General features: G+C 41.3%; 1 protein-coding gene across 2 annotated transcripts in view; it reads right to left on the reverse strand.

Moving 5' to 3' along the window:
• LOC124556650 overlaps positions 1-19,557 on the reverse strand; it is a 637,832-nt gene that overhangs the window by 117,285 nt on the left and 500,990 nt on the right. For both annotated transcript variants that reach the window (XM_047130615.1, XM_047130616.1), the window contains exon 18: positions 7,638-7,838. In XM_047130615.1, coding sequence (XP_046986571.1) covers positions 7,638-7,838 — 201 coding nt within the window. The remainder of the gene's footprint in view (positions 1-7,637; positions 7,839-19,557) is intronic.

The raw sequence follows: 19,557 nt of genomic DNA on the forward strand, positions 1-19,557 counted from the left end.
ACCAAACCATGGCCACATGTCCAGCTTAAATATTTAAGATCATTAATTGGAATGTGTTAAGTACTGCATTTAGCAAGGTAAACATTTAGGGGAAGGGGTGAAGTGAAATGTTCATATTAATCTCTCTGCTGTGTACTATATCTGTGTCTTTGGTTGGTGTCATAAAATAAAATACATGTGTCCTGTTATAGCAACTATGTTGTGCATATGGTTTATGTTGTGCCCTTTAGTTCTTTCTTGAAGTTTCTGCAATATTAAGACAGAAAAATGGAAATAATTGTGACAGCTATTGATTAATGATATTTAGTCTACAGTTGTTGCATCAAAACATAAAGATTCTTTCATGCAGAAATTGCAACTAAGCTCATCTTTTACGTTGTGACTTATCTGTCATAGCCACCACTGGGGCAATAAGGAGAGACAAATACTGGAGCTCATTGTTAACTCTTGAGGTAACAGTGTCACCTGTAAAGTAAAAGCTGCCTTGGTTCACAGTTCCTCTCTCACTGAAGGTCAGATTTTTATCTGTTCTGTAAGAGAGCTACAAGTAGCCAGATTGAAAATCAATAAGGAAAATTTATCCAGCAAAAGTTGTCTCACAACTTCTGTTATATCCTAGCCAGTAATGCCACCCGAGCCCACTGCCAAAAGGTTGGCAGCATCAAAGTCCGGATGCCGTCCGCATAAGCAGCGCCAGCGAGACAGGAAATCGCTGCAAGTCTGCGTGCGCCACCGCTGGCTTCTGGTTTCTTAAGCGCTGGAGTTGCGAGCGCTAGGACAGTTCTGTATTCGCCGCTCAGTTGTATACTCGCCACCGAATTGTGTACTTGCTAGTCAGTTGTGTGTTCATCGCAGCAGAGTTGTTGTTTGTCATCAGCCGACGCTGACCTAGCCGCTCCGACCCAAACTAGACAGATTTCTGCAGACACGGAGTTCACTACTGTGTTTCTGTATCTTCGTTAATAAAGATAAGTACTGACTTTTATTTAATCAGAGTGTTTGGGTTTTCATCTTTCTGTTCACTGTTCCAGCGGACCGGTCGGCCCGCTATTAAAAGTGTGGCGGTGACTTCGTAAGCCGTTTCTACAGCGAATTGCTTGTCGCTATGAACGCTGCCACAAAAACTTCTAGTATTCCACAGTGTAAGGGTGAAAACTTGTGATACTGCACACTTGATAAAACCTCTTTCCATTTCTGCTGACAGTTTTGGCTTTTGTGAACACACAATTTGAGTTATGAAATACCAAATTTCCATATTACTTCAGTATGACACAGGACAGCAAGGAAACAAAGACCATTTTGAAGTAAAAATGAGTAATGACTTATTTATTCATGTCAATATTGCAGTGCTTGTGTTACAAATACTTTAAGTCTTATTAAAATAAACATTCATTGTAAGTTCATTGTGAGTTCATTGTGGTAAGCTGTAATTCATTTGCATTAGTACAGTGGATATTTTACTAGGATTCTGAACACAACAGTAAACATAAAAGAGAAATTAATCATCAACAATATATTCTCTCACATTATCTAAAACAGAAACAGTCTGAGAATGCTCAGGTAGTTCACTGGTTCTACACCTGTACACTCTACTGCTTCTGAGCTAAAGATGTCATCAAGCCAGATTTGAAATGCATATTGGTCCAAAGAGGAATTTTCTTGATAGTTGTTTGCTAAAGAGCAGAAATGCTAAACATGTGAAGGAACAGGATTAGAATAATAAGTGCATTACGGTTGACTACCCAAACAAACTCCTGGTTCATTTTGATTGTGACATAAGCAGAGTGAGTTAATGTATAGTTGAAACACTTGATGCAGTTTTGTTGATTATTTTCCTTACACTGTGACCAAAAGATGTCTCAGTTGTTGACAACAAATGCCAGCTGTGATGGGCACTCCTCTTGGTAGAAGTTTCTAGTGCACAACACCATTTTTGAGCCACCAGATGTAAAGTATTATGTTTATGCTGCCCTATGCTCAAGCATATGTCTTTCATTAGGGGTCAGTCATTAATTTCTTCTTAAGAAGTTAATGTTAATGCATCATAACTCATCACCAGTAACAATATTTCTTTGGAATGCTCAATGAATGAACTGGTGATGTTCAGGCAAAATGCTCAATAGGCGCCTGTTCGATTTTTTGCTTTGAATTAGAGCATTCAATACTCATACACCTGACTTATGAACATTGTCAACTGAAGGAAAATGTCACATAAATGTTAAATGGCTGTGGTTCATCACATGTGTCAGACTTTGTAAATGTGGAAAATCATTCATGTCAGAACAATCTTTCTTGAAACAAGAAAATTCTTTTTTTATATGTTTTGCCCAAAGGTAGTCACCTCATACATAATACAAAGTCTTTGAGTTGCTTTACTGGTTTCACCCCACTATTAAACCCAAAGCAAACAATATGCTGCAAATATTAGTCCTTTTTCCACATGCAACTCTATTTTAAAATGAGTGAAGAAATTTTATAAGTTTCAAGTATGCAAAATCTGATGAGGAAACTACAAGACAAATACTAGAACTTCAATTAGAAAATGACATTTGACAAATACACCCATAGTGCCATGCAACATTCACCTCGTCGGACTGTGCCTGACATCAGGCAGCTTGTGATATGCAGCTGGTGGCTGGTGTACATGGTAGGATGAGCAAACTCTGGAGCATAAATTGTACTCACCTTCATGCAGCCATGAGCTGTTGATGGGTTATAAAGTGAAGTGAATCATCTTTGAGGTTCCATCAGACTGTTACCTTTAGCAGGCAGCTACAATGCAGTTTAAAAAATAAAGCTACCGGTGGACTTGAATTTGCAACTGTGTGTCTACATTGTGTGATGTTTACCGCTCAACCACAAGCAGATACGTCTTTTAAAGGGCAACATTCCCTCCAGGCACTTCTGCATTCTACAATGTTACCAGATTGTGCATAAGGCTGGATTTAAAATTTTGAAAGTTAAACAGTTTTATTGGTGCCTCAAGTGAATGACTTGGACTTGGTCTCTGTGCTGACTGACCAGCAGCCAGATATTATGTCTAAGGCTGAAAAATGGAATTAGAATATAGCTGAGTTAATCAAGAGATTCAATGCAGCGTTTTTTATTTTTAGATGTCTTCCATTGCATGGGTCTAAAGATGAAGGTACCACCCAGTTTCCATGATTTTAATGCTTACTGCCTTATGGTATTATCTTGTAAGGTGTTGCAGCAAAATTAGTTAATATACTAATTCAGAAAATGTGATAAATGAGATTTTTGAATAAAGTAGATAAATGGACATCTTGCAAAGGCCTATTAAAAAATGTGGAATTCTGACTCTTCACAATAAATTATCCCTTGCATACCAAAGAGGGGGTGGGGGTACTCTGTGCCCACCTTTTGAAAATATCATAATCTAGTCTGGCACTTCATATTTTTAAATTTTTGAAAAACATATTGTTTTTAATGATTTCTTATATCAGATTCTGTAACTGTTTTAAGCTTTTCTTGTGAATGTGACTTTTTTGCAACAAATGTCATATTCAAGTTTTCAGGCTCAGGACTCTTCTTATACATCCATATAACTTTAGAATGTATGTTGTGAATGAGAATCCACAACAAAAATGAAATTTGTATTTTTTTTTAAATTTTTTTATGGTGGTAATAAAGTACCCCTCCACTCAGTGTAAACATTAATGCACTGGTATTACTAAGATTGTGCTATAAGATATTTTCAGGTTCTGTACCTTGCTTATACATCAGTACCTATTTAAAAAGTATGTTGTTAATAAAGTTGAAACACATCCCTTAATTCTATTTGTAGCTGATAATAAAAATCAATTTCAGATAAACTATAAAGCATAAACCACAATACAAGATACAAAAATAAGGTATGTCAGTTGTCTCCATTATGTGTCGTTTAGGTTATTTTTACAATCAATTACACGGCTGCTAGTGGTACACCATTCCTCGAAACACACTGGACAGTCCACAGTGACAGACCTACAGATCAGACAGCTTCGTCCACAGCATGGTGGTAGGAATGTCCAAAAATGATAGCTTCTTTCTAAAATTCTTTCATATCAGCATGTCAACTCAACATACTGCACTAATTCCATATATCAAACTGGCATGTGCACACAAGTTCACTGCCACGACTTTGTCCTTGATGGAGGGATAAATAACTACCTAGTAATGGTTCTACTCTGACTACAGCACTCCAGAGGCATCAGTGCATTCTTTTAAGTGGTGACAACAATTTCTTTGTAAATTTCATGTATCTTTCATAGTGTATAATCCATGGATATATATTGCCCAGTCACATTAATATATGAGCTTGAATAACTACCTTTTGCAGTGCAGATTGCTGCAAGACATGCAGGAAGAAAGTCAACAGAGTTCTGGAAAGGATGTGGAGCCATGGCAACTCCAGTGCCATGGCCATTTGCAATAGGTTTCTCAGTTGAGGATCCATGTTGCAAACAGCCTGATCGAAGTGGTCCCACAGATTCTTGAATGGAATTAAATCTGAGAAGTTTGGTGGCAGAGGAGTACAGTAAACTCATCCTCATGCTCGAGCTGTGTCGCACATTGTATTCTTCTGCGGATAGATGCCATCACGCCATTGAAAAACACACTGTGTGTGGGGGTGGACGTGGTCCCCACAGATAGTTGCATACTTGTGATGATCCACTGTGCCATTCAGAATGATGAGATCATCCAGAAAATGCCATGAAAACATTCCCCAGACCAGACCCTAATGCCCCCCCCCTCCCCCCCTTCCAACCTAGACCCTTCTGATAATTGCTGCAGGGTGTTTGCCATATGATGGAGAATAAAATGTGATTCATCTGGAAAGGCCACCTGTTGGCACTCAGTAGGCATCCAGTTGGGGTATTGGTGTGCAGATTCCAGACTTCATCACTGATGAAAAGCAGTCAGCACGGGTTAATGAACCAGGTAGGTGCTCGTTGAGGAGGCCTGTGTTACTGTTGGTAGCCCCTTGGTTCATCCAAGTTCTCAGTTGCTCAATAGTTGAATGTCTATTTGCTTCTACTCGTCTGTGCAACCATTGTTCACCACTGAAATCTTTTACCTGTGGTTACACCAGTTTTGTTTTGGACAGTGCCATTTTGCCACAAATGGTATACTTTAACCAAGGCGACATGTAAACAGTTTACAGACTTAGCTGTTTTGGAAATGCTTCCACACTTGGCCTGAAAGCCAATGATCTTGCCCTTTTGGACATCAGCTAAATCACTCTGTTTCCCCATTACGACAATGACTGCACTGTTTTTTTTGTTTTTTGTTTTTGTTTTTTTGTGTTTTTTTTTTTTTTTCACTGTAAATGATGACAGCCAAACAGTTGCAACTGTTTGGCTGTTATCATTTACTATGTTAATTTTCAACAGTTGCTGCTTCAGCCATGTTTAAAATTTTGAAACTGCACTGTTTTTTGCATCCCCAAACATACTTTATGTACCCTCCACTTCTAGTCCTGCCACCTGCCATCTGTGTACGGTTCTTGCTTCTTTACGTCAAACAGATGTGGTTGTCACATTAATGTGACTGGACTGTGTATGAGTATTTCATTTAATTAACACAGTTTATTGTAAAGCATTAAATGTGCCTTATTAGCAGTATTCTATTCTGTATATACCATAAATATCATTTGAAACATTCTTATTAATGATTGGCCTTTCCCATGTCTCATATACCCCTGTACAGAAAAAAATGGAGAGAATAAAGAAATTTATAAAATAAAATCATACATATGAATGAAGATGTATAATTCAATGTAGTTGTAAAACTAATGTATTTTCAAAGGGAGATGAGAAGTGTTAAAGTTAAATGTTAACAATAATAAAATTGAATTAATAAAGGGAAACATTCCACATGGGAAAAATATACCTAAAAACAAAGATGATGTGACTTACCAAACGAAAGTGCTGGCACGTCGATAGACACACAAACAAACACAAACATACACACAAAATTCAAGCTTTCGCAACAAACTGTTGCCTCATCAGGAAAGAGGGAAGGAGAGGGAAAGACGAAAGGATGTGGGTTTTAAGGGAGAGGGTAAGGAGTCATTCCAATCCCGGGAGCGGAAAGACTTACCTTAGGGGGAAAAAAGGACAGGTATACACTCGCACACACACTCATATCCATATGAGTGTGTGTGCGAGTGTATACCTGTCATATCCATATGAGTGTGTGTGCGAGTGTATACCTGTCCTTTTTTCCCCCTAAGGTAAGTCTTTCCGCTCCCGGGATTGGAACAATAATAAAATTGTTATGATATAGAAAGTTCTGGCAGAATGTAAGTAATTTAGGAGTGAAGGTAATAACTCACTGAATAGAGAAAGTGTTGTCAAAAGGCACACAGAAAAGAACAAAGCTTTGCTAGTTTCTGGATAAATCCTTTTCTGAGTTAGAGTACACTTACATATACATATACACATGCTCACACACACATACGTCTATATTGTGCTGGCTGAGTAGACAGTACCAGGACTGCAGTTAGGGACACAGACTGGGCTGAGGGGCTGTGCTGGGTGGAGTTTGTAAGGGGAGAAAAGAGGCATGGAGTGGGAGGAGGGGATGGGCAAAGGTAACTGACAGCTTGGGGGGAGGCAGCACTTGTATGAGATAGGAATACAGGAGGGAGAGGCAACAGTTGCATGCCACAAGGGTGTAACAGGGGCAGAATTCAAACCTACGACTGTAGCAGTTGCGCGGTTCCAGACTGGAGCATGTAGAAACGCTCAGCCACACCGGCCGGCAGAGTTAATGCAGTGCACAGTGATGGTGAAATGGAGGAGTCGATTGAAAGGGGAAACTGTTGGTAACAGCATGTGGTTGCAAGGGGTTTGTGGAGAGTGAGGCCTGGATGATTATGAGAACAAAGGATGCTGCAAGCATAACCCCTGCCTGTGTAGTTCAGAATAGCTGGTGCCGGGGGAAGGATCCAGATGGCATGGGTTGTGAAGCAGCCATTGAAAGTGTGTATATTGTGCTCAGCTGCATGTTCTGCCACAGTTTTATAGTAGCAATTCAGTCAAATGGGCAGTTGGTTCATGGTCATACCACATAAAAGTCTGTACAGATATTGCAACAGAGCTGGTATATGACAAGGCTGCTTTAACAGGTAGCCCTGCTTCTGATGTAATAGAATAAGTCTGTGATAGTACTGGATTGGGGCATGCAATCCTATCCCATCAGAGGCAGGGCCACCTATGAAAGCAGCCATGCCATATACCAACTCTGCTGCAATTTCTGCACAGCATTTTATGAGGGCATACCCACAATCCAACTGGCCTGTGTGTGTGAATTGTGCATGTATGAACGTGTGTGTTTTATTTTTCTAAATGTCAAGAAGGACATTGTCTGATGACTTAGTCTACTTTTAAATGTATTCAGATGTGCTTGTCTGCTGCGCAATGCCTCCTGTATGTGGTGAGTAACAGTCTATCCCATTTCATTGTTATTACTCCATCCTAGATTTTTTATTCTTAGAGTTTAATGTTAAATTCGAGACATTATCATTTGAAGAGGTCTCTGTATGAAGCACTTTGACTCTTACTGTTTGAGAACTGGATTTAAATTTAGGATTAAATTACTTTATTTGAATATACGGTTGCTTTATGGGTTACCTTTTCATCTCTTCTGTTGTTTACCATGTCCATCACTTGACTTCTAATTTCAATTTTGTCTGTACCATGGTTTTCTCCGGTGCTAAAAGAAAATTTGATTGCAGTTCCAAAGGTGAGATTGCTATTACTTCCTACTCGGAAGTAATGTGTTTCTAACATAGTCACTGGATTGTTGATGTGTCCTTGGCCAAACAGTTCAAGCTACAAAAAGAAGTGTCTGCATTATTAATTTTAATAGTGAGATTTTTATGACATAATTATGCCAGTATGATGATTGCACAAGTGAATACAGCTTAAAGCAAGATTAAAGTTTTATGTTTTAACTGAACAACAATTATATCATCAGAGATTTAGCAAATATATTTTGTGCATGTAGCAGAGGTTATGAATATATCATGAAAAGGAAGAATAGTTCTCAGCATACAAGAAAGATAAATACGGACTGCACCAAGTCAAAGCCATTAGCACTTTATCTTTTCTCATCTCTGAAAATTGTTTACCAAATCACTTATCACCAACCAAAAGAAGAAAGATTACGAATTAATATCCCATAAACATGGTGGTCACTGGAGATGGGCCATAAAATCAGTTTGAACAGGGATAGGGGTAGAAAAGTAGCTGTATATTTCTTTAAGGGTACCATTCTAATAATCACTTGAAGTGATTTTGGAAAACCAGAACAAACTTAAACTTGTTTGTATGATCAGATGGAAATCTGATCCCCTTGCATCCAAAATACGAATTGAATCAACAGTGTTTGTTATTTGTAAATTTTCATTTTTTATTACTTTATGTTCTTTTTTCACATAATGAAGGTAACTTATCTGCAGTGAAGAATCTCAGTTATAACAGATGAACCAGATAGAGGTTAGGGACATTTATAATGTTGTAATACTGAGAAGTATGGATATACATCAGCTGGAACTAAAGTCAGAAAAATTCATATTGGTACACTTAAGGTGCTACAACAAGAAAATGCTCTATAGAAAATTATATTGATTTAAGGTGAGAGACATGTGGAGGTATAAATAAAACAATGAGGAAATATAATTTTTGCAATAATGAACAATAGTCACATGATTACTATCCAAATATGCATAGTTTTTTATTTTAAATATATTGTGCTTTTCTTTTGAATACTGTGTGCCTAGACAATAATTTCAACTTCAAACAAAAATAATAATGAGTTACCAGTAGAGAATCATGTAGGAAATTTTAAAGACTTAATAATGATGAGTTCCAGGGTTGAATATAAATTTATGAGCTTCTGAAAATCACATCCAGAATTTTCGCCATTAAACCATCAAGTCTGTAAATATAAAAAGATAAATAAGTAAGATTCTCATGGAGAGGAAGAACAGATGGCTGTATAACAGTAAATAATACTGGATAAATAATTTGCAGTTAATTAGTTTGTGGCATCTTTGGCGCAGAGCTCCCTTATCTTTGATTCTGATCTCATTGAACTGCTTTGTTCTTTGACTCACTTGGCACACAACTTGTGTACTGCCATGTTTTGTTCTTCTTGCTCCAAGTCTAATAAATGCATCTATGATATTTAAGGTGTGTTACTACCAATCAGTATTACACGATAACCACATCATCGTTGTATGACCGCAAGTTATTTTGTACTTATCTCCATCATTAATGGACTTCATGTGATAGCCCACATTGTCTTCAGAACAATGGATCTACCAGTGTCTTTCAATGCTAGTGCCCCACATCCTATTAACTGTGCTTGTGAATATGAGTGGTCAAGTGTACCTAATGTGCGTTTGGGTAAAAGTGAACAATTATCTACACCCGGCCACTTAACCTTAACTGGCCCAACATGGCCACCGTCAAGTGCAACAGCTCAACAATATCACACCGTGGACAGTGCATGCCATCTAATGACATCATGGACGATCACCCGGTTAAAGATGTCTAGGTCTACCCCTGAACTACGCACTCTCCTTCAGTTTGGTTTGATGTGCTGACAAAGTTCCAGAACTGTGATTCAAACATTCCTATGCATGGAGTTGCACTTTCTTATATGCACAGTGTCACTTATGCTATCATTCATGACCTACACCGCCTGTCACGGACAACTCCTCCATCACTGTCAGTTGGTGCACCTGCACCTTTGGTTCCAAGCCCTGCCGGCAGAGGCCAGCGTGCTCTCCTTGGCACCTCAGCTGACAGTCAGGATCTGCCACCTAGTGGCCTACAGGAGGTACTGTCTGCGGCCTCCCGACAGCAGCTGACCTCGCCTGAACAGCAGCCCGAGCAGCTCCCACCCCCGACGCAGCCATCTGCAGCCCCCTCTCTCTCCACACTGCCTTGCCTCCCAGCCTACCCACTGTGCTGGTACCATGCTACTTACAGGGATGCCACATACAACTGTCGCATGCCTTGCGCCTACCCAAACGATTCCACCGGGCACGTTTAGGCGCCACGTCCCACCGCGTTCCTTCACAGCGCCTATGTTCTGATGCTGCACCACTCACTTCAGCAGTGTGATGCCTCCACTCCACTGACTTGTCATCGGGCACTTGATTTCTCTTCAACACCGGCGCCGACGTCAGTGTTATCCTGGTCAAGCATGCTGGCAACATACTTTCAGCTGCTAACCTCACTTTGATCGCTGCAAATCATTCTCCTATTGTGGTCCTTGGCTCTATCAAGATCCCGCGCTGCCTATCGCCAGTCCACATCTTCCCTTGGACTTTCCATGTCACCAACTTGGATGAACATGTGATCGGGTTGTACATTCTACACCATTACACACTTTCATCAGACCTGCAGGCCGCTGCACTCTGCCACGCATCTGGTTCTACTGTTCTGTGCTCAAACGAGTTCAGCATGACTTCACTCTCCGCCTCCTTGGCTACACTTTCCACATGTGCATCTCTGGTCGAGCGTATTACTCCACACCCAGAATGATGCATTACACAATCACATTGCCTCTGCTTCCGCTGAATTGTCATACACATCGCCTATCTGCAGAACCACAATGAGGTGACCCAGCACATGCCTCTACTGTGTCTTCTTACCAATCTGCTGTCATTTTCTCACTGCCATGGACAAATATATAAGATGCAGCTCCATGCTCTGCTCCTGTACCGCGTCTTCCATCACTGACTTCAACCGACACACTGCCTACGCCTCCCCGGTTCAGCAAGGTTAGTGAACTGACATTGCCTGCGGATCCCTTCCTGACCCCTCTTGCCAACCTCCCTTCACGAGTATTGGCCATCAGTAATGACACTTGTCACAGGATTCACACTACAGACAGCCCACCTGTACATTATAAGGCCAGTGCCTTAACGCTTCCAAACTTATGTGCACCAAGGAAATCATTCAGGATCTGTTGGCTTCAGGTGTGCTCCACCCCTCCGATAGCAACTCGTCTTTGCCTATTCACCTTGTTCCTAAAAAGGATGGCACCTTACACATGTGTGGGGACTACAGGCCCCTTAATGTTTGCACCATTATCGATAACTACCCCATTCCTCACATCCAGGACTTCACACAATTACTACTTGGTTCTAAGTTTTTCTCTGTTTTAAATTGTTCCAAGATGTACCATCAAATACCTACGCATCTGCTGGATATTCAGAAGACGGCCATCATCAAGCCCTTCGGCCTATTTGAATACTGTTACATGCCTTATGGATTGAAAAATGCTGTGCAGACGTGGCAGCTGTTCATTGATCCCATTTTGCTACCTCCGCCATTTGCTTATGCTCACTTAGATGATATACTGATCTTTTGCTCCTCTGATGAGGAACATCAAGTTCACCTCGATGCAGTCTGTTCGGCCCTCACTGCCAATGGTGTGTTGATCAACCATGTTAAATCTCAACTCTGTTCCACATCTGTTATGGTCCTAGGCCATACTGTCTCTGTCGATGGCCTCCGACCAACGAGTTCTCGTGTCGAAACCATACTTGATCTCCCTCTTCCTGAAGAGCCGTGAAGTCATATTTGTTGTGTCACTGTTTTTACTCTGTAAATGAATACTTAGAACAGTAATCTTGCTGTTTGTGTTAAACTGAAAACATTGAGCAATATAATACATTAGGATACTATAGGCCTATGTTAATATATGTTAACAATGTTAAATGATATTTTCCGACATCTGCAACACACTGTGTACCATCAGATCACATGGAATAAATAACTAAATAAATAAATAGATTAGGTTCAGCTCTGTCATTTTCTGGGCATCGCAAACTTTTACTCCTGCCATATTCCTCAGGCTGCCTCTGTCCAATTGGCCCTCATGGATGCCCTCTCCAGCAAAAACACCACTGGGAAAGGGAAGTTGGACTGTACCAAACCTATGCTCAGTGCACTTGGTAACATTAAAAATGCCCTTGCCAAAGTTGTTACACTTGCCCACCCTGTCCCTGAGGCCCATGTTTCAATCATGACTGATGCCAGTGACTCAGCTGTGGGTGCTGTTTTACAACAGCACACCGCTGACTCAACCCGACCGCTCCGCTTCTTTTCCAAGAAACTGAGTAAGAGCCAGTGTAAGAGGTCAGCTTTTGATCATGAGCTTCTCACTGTGTACGAGGTGATTAAACACTTCTGTAGTGACCTTTCATGATCTACTCAGATTACAAGCCTCTCATGGATGTTATTCATAACCTGGCTAAGGACCTTCTGCCGAGGCGTTTCCACCATATGGACTACATATGTCAGCACTCTTCTGACGCATGCTATATCCGCAGCACAGAGAATGTTGTGGCAGACTACCTGTCCTGCTTCTGTGTGCTAACTGCACCACTGAACTTGGAAGAGCTTGCCCGACTTCAGGCTGAAGATGACGATATACGGTGATTAATTTCAGACAACGAGTCTTTGCTCTCTGCCCAACTCCACATCATACATGAGGTGACGACCCCGATGCTTTGCGACACCTCTATGGGCACACCCCACCCCCTGATCCCTACTGCTCTTTGGCACGGGATCTTTACTCCTTTTCCCAGCGTAGCCCACCTGGGAACATACACCATGATGAGGCTGGTTACTGAGCACTTTGGCTGGTCCAGCGTGAAGCATAGCTGTCACACTTGGACCTGTGTGTGTGTACCTTGCCAGCGTAGCAAGGTCGGCAGGCGTGCTCAACCTCCATTAGGCAAGTTCGACGTTCCGAGAGGACACCTTTGGCACGTCCACATCAATATCGTTGGTCCCCACCCCCCTTCTGAGGGGTACAGATACATCTTATCAATCTTCAACCCTGTAACCCGCTGGGTCGAGGCGGTCCCTCTTACCAATATCACAGCTGAAACCATTGCTCATTCTTTCATATCTGAGTGGGTCACATGATTTGGCTGTCCTCTTTCCCTCAGAACTGACCAGGGTGACAGTTTGAGTCTGTCCTCTCTCCACAACTGTGTGAACTTTATGGTGTTGCTAAATCCCACACCATGGCCTACCACCCGCAGGTGAATGGCCTGACTGCATGGTGGCATCGCAACCTCAAGACTGCGCTTATGTGCAACAGTGGCTTATGGGGCTTGGGGTCCTTCTGGGCATCTGCTCAGCACATAAAGAACACTTGAATGCATTGCTCGCTGAGATTCTATACAATGAGCCCCTCCTCCTTCCGGCAGAGTTTGTGGAGGACTCACCATTGGCCGATACTATAGATCTTCTGTCTCTGGTTGAACGGGTTCATGCACACATCGCATGCCTCCACCCCTCCCTGCCACGCCCTCATTCCACCCCATCTGTGTTCGTTCACAAGGACCTTGCATCTTGTGAATTTGTGGTGCTGTGTGATGACTCCATGTGAGCGGCCTTGCAACCACCTTATTCGGGCCCTCACCAAGTGTTACATTGAGGTATGAACACATTCGTAATTCATCTACATGGACGACCACCGACCGTGTCTGATAATCACCTGAAACTCGCGTGGTCACTCTCCGACCTGCCTTCTGACACTTCCAATCTGCCTTCAGTCACTGCCACTCTGCCTCCTGATGCTTCTGACCTGCCTCTGACTAACGTCTCTCTGCCTATGCAGTAGTTGGTGGCATGCGACTCTTGCAGTGCAGTTTCTGATGTGCCTACTTCTCACACTGGCCACCATCTACAACTGCCGCGCTGGCACAACAGCTACAATTTTAAGTGATGAAGCTTCCCTCCGCTGTGCTCTGCTCTACTGGGGTGGGGGGTGGGGGGTGGGGAGGGGCAGCAGTGAGGGCGGGGGGGGGGGGGGGGGGGCTCTATGGCATCTCTGGTGGAGAGCGTCCTGTCTTTGACTCTGATCTCTTTGAACTACTTTGTTCTTTGGATCACTCAGTGTGCAACTTGTGCACTGCCATGTTTTGTTCTTCTTAAAAATGCATTTACGATATTTAAAGTGTGTCATTACCAATCAGCATTATGTGATAACCACAAGTTAAAAAAGTAAAAATTGTATCAAAATAGTGATTATGAAAAGCTGAATAAAAAAAAAAATATCAAACAGTTTCTACACCATTAAAAATGTTTTAGTTATCAGAGGTGATATGAATCTGTTCACCAACATTAACGTCTTTGATTATTTTGAAGTAGTCCATAACATCTCTTCAAAAGTATTAGCAAAATGAGGGGGAACCAACTTGTCTTTTTTTCCCCAACTTCAGAAGGTTGCTATGCTGCTACATTACAAGACCAACCACTTAACAAAATGCACACTCCTCATCAATATGCTAGTACACATATAGTGCTGGCTCATCATTATGTACAGTGTCTCTATTTCAAACATGATTACAGTACAAGCTCAGCTATCTGACCGTCAATTCACCGACTCCTCAGGTTATCCTACCATGTGTCCAATTATCCATCTGTGCTCCATGCCAAACAGCGTGCCAGTGTTATTACTCAATTTTATCCCTTCCACAAGTGTCCATCTGAGTCACGCTCCTCAAGATTTCTGAGCTGTCATTAAGAAGTGTAAGGGACTCCAAAAGACTAAAAATGGCTACAAATCAGAAAAGGAAATGTGTTGTGTGCATGATAAAAGAGAAACTAAGTGTTCTGTAAAGAGTTGACAAATGTGAGCCAGTTACTAAATTAGCCTCTGAAATGGATGTTGGAATACCAACCATTAAAGAATGGAAAAAGAACTTGAAAGATTTGAAGCATTTTTGTTAACTGTAGATGGTGAAATTCTTTAAAAATTACAAAATCATTGAAAAAAAATCAAAACTTTAGCTCTTGGATGGTGCTGTGTGGGTTTGGTTTTGTCAGGAAAGGTGTAAGGAGACCTCATTATCCGGCCCTACAATGAAAGAAGAAGCTATTCAATTGCACCCAGAACTGGGTGGTGAGAAAGGTGTAGTCCTAGCATGTGAAGGTTGGCTTCATGAGTGGAAAAACTGTCATGATATTAGGCAAGTTGCTATTTCAGGTGAAAATCTTTGCAATGATGATGTTGCAACTAAGGAGTTTGTTGAAAATTTTGAAAAAATGGTGTCATAAAATAAACTAGTAGCTAATCAGTTACACAGCATTGATGGAACTGGGATGAACTATGAAATGCTCCTTCAAAAACCCTTGCCTCAAAGAACAAACTGTAAAGTCACAAGACTAGCAAAGGACAGGATGACCATTGCAACATGCAGCAACCCAAGTGGTGGCCAAAATTGCTATTGTTTGTAATCACCAAATCTAAGAAACCAAGAGCCCACAAGAAACAAACACTTTAGCACTTCTTGTTGATTAAAAAGCTAAAAAAAAGTGGCATGATGCAGCTGCAAAGGCAAGGTTTAAGCAATTAAAACAAAAAAAGACATTTTACAGTTTTCAAAATAAATTATCAGTTTATAAAATTTTCTGTTTTCCTTTCCCTTGGTTAGAAATGCAATTATTAATTTAATTTTGATTTATTAGATTTTTTTGAGCTCTGTAAATGATTTGTTTCATTCTCCTCTGGTTATCCAACCCTTTTAGCATTCAAACCACTGACCAGTCCCAAAATTGGTGGTTAATCGAGGTTCTACCATGTATCCTTATATAGCTGCAGAGTTGGTTGCACAATGATTGTGATGCTGGTCACACAATCAGGAGGAGTGACATCCAGATGTCCATTCAGTCATCCAGATTTAGGTTTTCCACAGTTTATCTACACCATTTTAGGCAAATACTAGGATAGTTCTTGGAAGTCTCTTTGGGCTTGCTGCTGGATCCTAAAATCAACTCCAGTCAATATTTCAGCAATCCAACTGTCCACCATCTATAGGAGAACACTGCTTCTGCTGATGAGTCCTGCTGAGAACTGACACCACGCTGCAAATCGGCATCCTATGTAGGCCCCTGTACTGAACATGGCGCACGCACTGCCCATCACCGTTGCTGCCCTCCAAGAGTGGGCAGGTGGTGCTACACTTATCAGAACACCAGCAGCAATGATATATCGCACTCAGATGTGGGATAGTACAGGATTCCACGTCCTGCTAAGAGGAAACCCATTGTCTCTATTAATTAAATAATCTGCCCAACTAATTTCAATTGCCTCTTTATAGACAGTGTTCCAAAAACTGGAAGTGTTGGCAACTATCACTGTTTTGTCAAATTTCATACTGTGTTCCTCATTCAAACAGTGTTCTGCTAATGCTGATTTTTCCAGCAGTTGTAGCCTCGTATGATGGTGATGCTGCGCACACAGTTCATGACATGTGTGTGGAACATCGCTGTCATACGAGGCTGACAGACATGACAGAGGACCAGCCTGACTCACAGAATTTCAATGAGGCTCACAATCTACATTATTGCCCACAGTAATGATCATGGTTTCCTTGCTTCTGAATTGAGTAGAAGGCTTGAACCGAAGCCTTCAAAAGCCCTATGAAAAGTTAGGCAGTGATTTCCTAGACTTGCACCATAGGTGTGAGAGCTGTGGTGTCCCACTAAATGCATCAGGTGTGCACTATACAACAGAGGGTGCTACTCAGGTAGCTGACCATGTGTGGGGTGCACATAAGGTATTCTTTAGATTAAATGATACCTCAAAGTAATAATGTAAGTTTAAAAGAAATTCCTCCTACCTCAATCCCAAATAAAACTAGTGATCAACTGCTGAAGCATTTGCAAAAAATATCTAGAACAACAGATAACATTGTACCATATTTCACATGAAATTTCTGGGCTGATAGGTTGTGACTGATGTCTAAAACTTTCTTCTAACATTTCACCTCTGACTGTGGGAGACATCTTCAGAGGTAAAGTGGGAAACTGAAACCAGAACTCAAGGAACACCAAATAAATAGGCAGTGTAGAAGCCACCACAGTCCGTCACATGACATCACCTATGAGATTATCTCTGGTAATGCCATTACATGACATCAGCTATGAGATTATCTCTAGCAATGCGAACATTCTCAACTGAAATTAATGCTGGCATTACCAGAGATGATCTCGTAGCCAACATCATGTGATAGACTGTGGTGCCCTTTACATTGCCTAAATATTTGGCGCTCCCTTGAGTTCTGGTTTCAATTTACTGCTTTACCTCTGAAGATGTCTCCCGCAGTCAAAGATGAAAAGTTAGGAGAAAGTTTTATACATCAACCGTGGCCTATCAGCACGGAAGTTTCACATGAAGTCCGTACCAGCTGTGAGAGCCTACACTGTGTGATCATTATATCATATGTTAGGTTTTCTTCCCAGTCTAATCACATGTGGCATGTAGGAAGAATGACTGGTTAAATGTCTCTGTACATCCTGTAGCCTAATCTTGGCTTTATATTCCATACATGAGCAATACATTAGGACTGAAGGATATTTCTAGATTCATTGCTTAATGCTAGTTTTTGATCTATGGTAAGCAGACATTTGTGCAGTAACTGGCAACTGTGTTCAAAAGTCTGTCAATTTAGGTTTTTCAGCATTTCTGTGGCATTCTACTATGAGTCAAACGAAAATGCAACCTTTCGTGCTACCTTTATCATACGTTCAGCATCTCCTGTAAATCTTATTTTGTATGAGTCCCACACACTTGAGTAATACTTGAAGATGGGACATAGAAGTGTTTTACCACCAGTCTCCTTTCTAGGCTAACAGTAATTTACCAGTAACCTGTCAATGAACCAAAGCCCGTTACCTGCCTTGCCTATGATTGGCCCTGTGTAATCATTCTTTTTAATATCCATACAGATTTTTATGCCCAGAAATTTATATGGATTGACTTATTACAACTGTGACTTATTGATATTGCAGTCATAGATTAATACTTTTCTGTATTTTGTGAACTGCACAATTTTACATTTTTGTACTTTTAAAGGAAGATATTAATCTTTGCACCTCTTTGAATAGGACTGGATATTTGTGCAGCTCTATTTCAGATAATACTCCATTACAGGTTCCTACATCATCCGCAAAAAAGACAGAGGTTACTGTGAATATTATCTTTCAGGTCATTAATATAGAACATGAGCAGCAAGTGCCACAGTACATTTCCCTGATGCATGCCTGAGGTTACTTCTACTTCCTTCAGTGACAGGCTTTGCCCTGTCTGTCAAGAGATTCTCAGTCTAGTCACAAATTTTGTTTCATACAGCATATGATTGTACTTTTCATAATAACCATTGGTGAGTTATTGACTTAAATGCTGTAATGCATTGTTGGAAGGTGTGGATAAGCAGCTCTCCTCTGGAGCTGGGTGGAGGAGTGGGCGACGAATCACACAGATCAATTTATATGGGTCTTTATTGTCAACCTTCAACAGATGTAGTTCAGCGTACCTGAAACAGATAGACTGTGGACAGTGGGAGATGATCCTCAGTCCTGAATGCGTTGGTAGGAATACTGACATAGGTGTTCCCCGTAGAGGGTACCGGGCAACTCTGCTACTACTGCATGGTGGCAGATGATGGCAACAGGAGGTGACAGGAGGTGCAGCAGCAAGATGGAGTCCCAATGTGAGGGCTGGGCAGTCTGGCATGGTTATTGGTTTGTGGCTCAGTGGAGTCAGTGCCATAGATGTGGCAACAACTGTTACAGGCTGTGGATCATTGGATGGCCCATATGTGTCAAACAATGATGGGCTGGACCTATGGATTTAAATACTGGTTCCCTATGCTGATGGTTATGGAAAAGCTGTGTTTTGGAGTTGCACTGAATCATGCGGAGCGGGGACAATGTCTGAGGCATGGCGTAACCAGCGGTAGGTCAGTCAAACTGCTGACATCCCGTCCTCCCCCTCCTCTGGTTGCTGTACAGGTCCACTGATTGCATAAGTAGCACATCTGCTGACATTGCAATGTTAGCAGGGATGTTGGCCAATGGACTTTGGCCTGGTTCCAACTCTGGGCAGCTTTCCAGGGTACTAGGTTCTGAGCCAGTACATTTCCTGTCTTTTTTGGATTAAGGCAATCCTCCAGATTCCTGTTTTGTTGGTCTGACTAAAATAGACACTTAAGCATCTATCACTGTTTCTACATTCCTGTGCCCTGACTGAACTTGGAGTGACACACCTCTTGTGTAAATTTCACTTTTGAATGTTCCTCTTTATCCTTTAATTTTACATTGTGCACAGGATCTCCCTCTGGCAATGTTTACACACTAAGTCTCCCTATCCCTAGTTTTATTTCCACTACTTTGATTCACTCACCATGTGTGAGTCTCTGTTGCTGACATGACCACTGTGGACCCACAGGTTAAAGGAAGGTAAATGTGAGATTTGTGCAAATCTTAGGCCGTGGTGGCATCACACAATACTTATTACTATCAATATTATGCAAGCAGTTTGTAATGTTATGTGAGCCTCACTGCCCCTTTTTTTGCCTAATTTGTGTCTGATTTTATTCTGAGAAGCTCAGTAATGTATGTAAGTACCGTAAATGTAAATGTGATTCAAAAAGTACTTGAAGTGAAGTGAAGCGCAGCTGGACAGCAAGAAACTCTTTAGCGCACAATCCCCGCAATGACAGTCATAGTG

This window comes from Schistocerca americana, chromosome X (assembly GCF_021461395.2).
Source record: "Schistocerca americana isolate TAMUIC-IGC-003095 chromosome X, iqSchAmer2.1, whole genome shotgun sequence".
NCBI classification, from domain to species: Eukaryota; Metazoa; Arthropoda; class Insecta; order Orthoptera; family Acrididae; genus Schistocerca; species Schistocerca americana.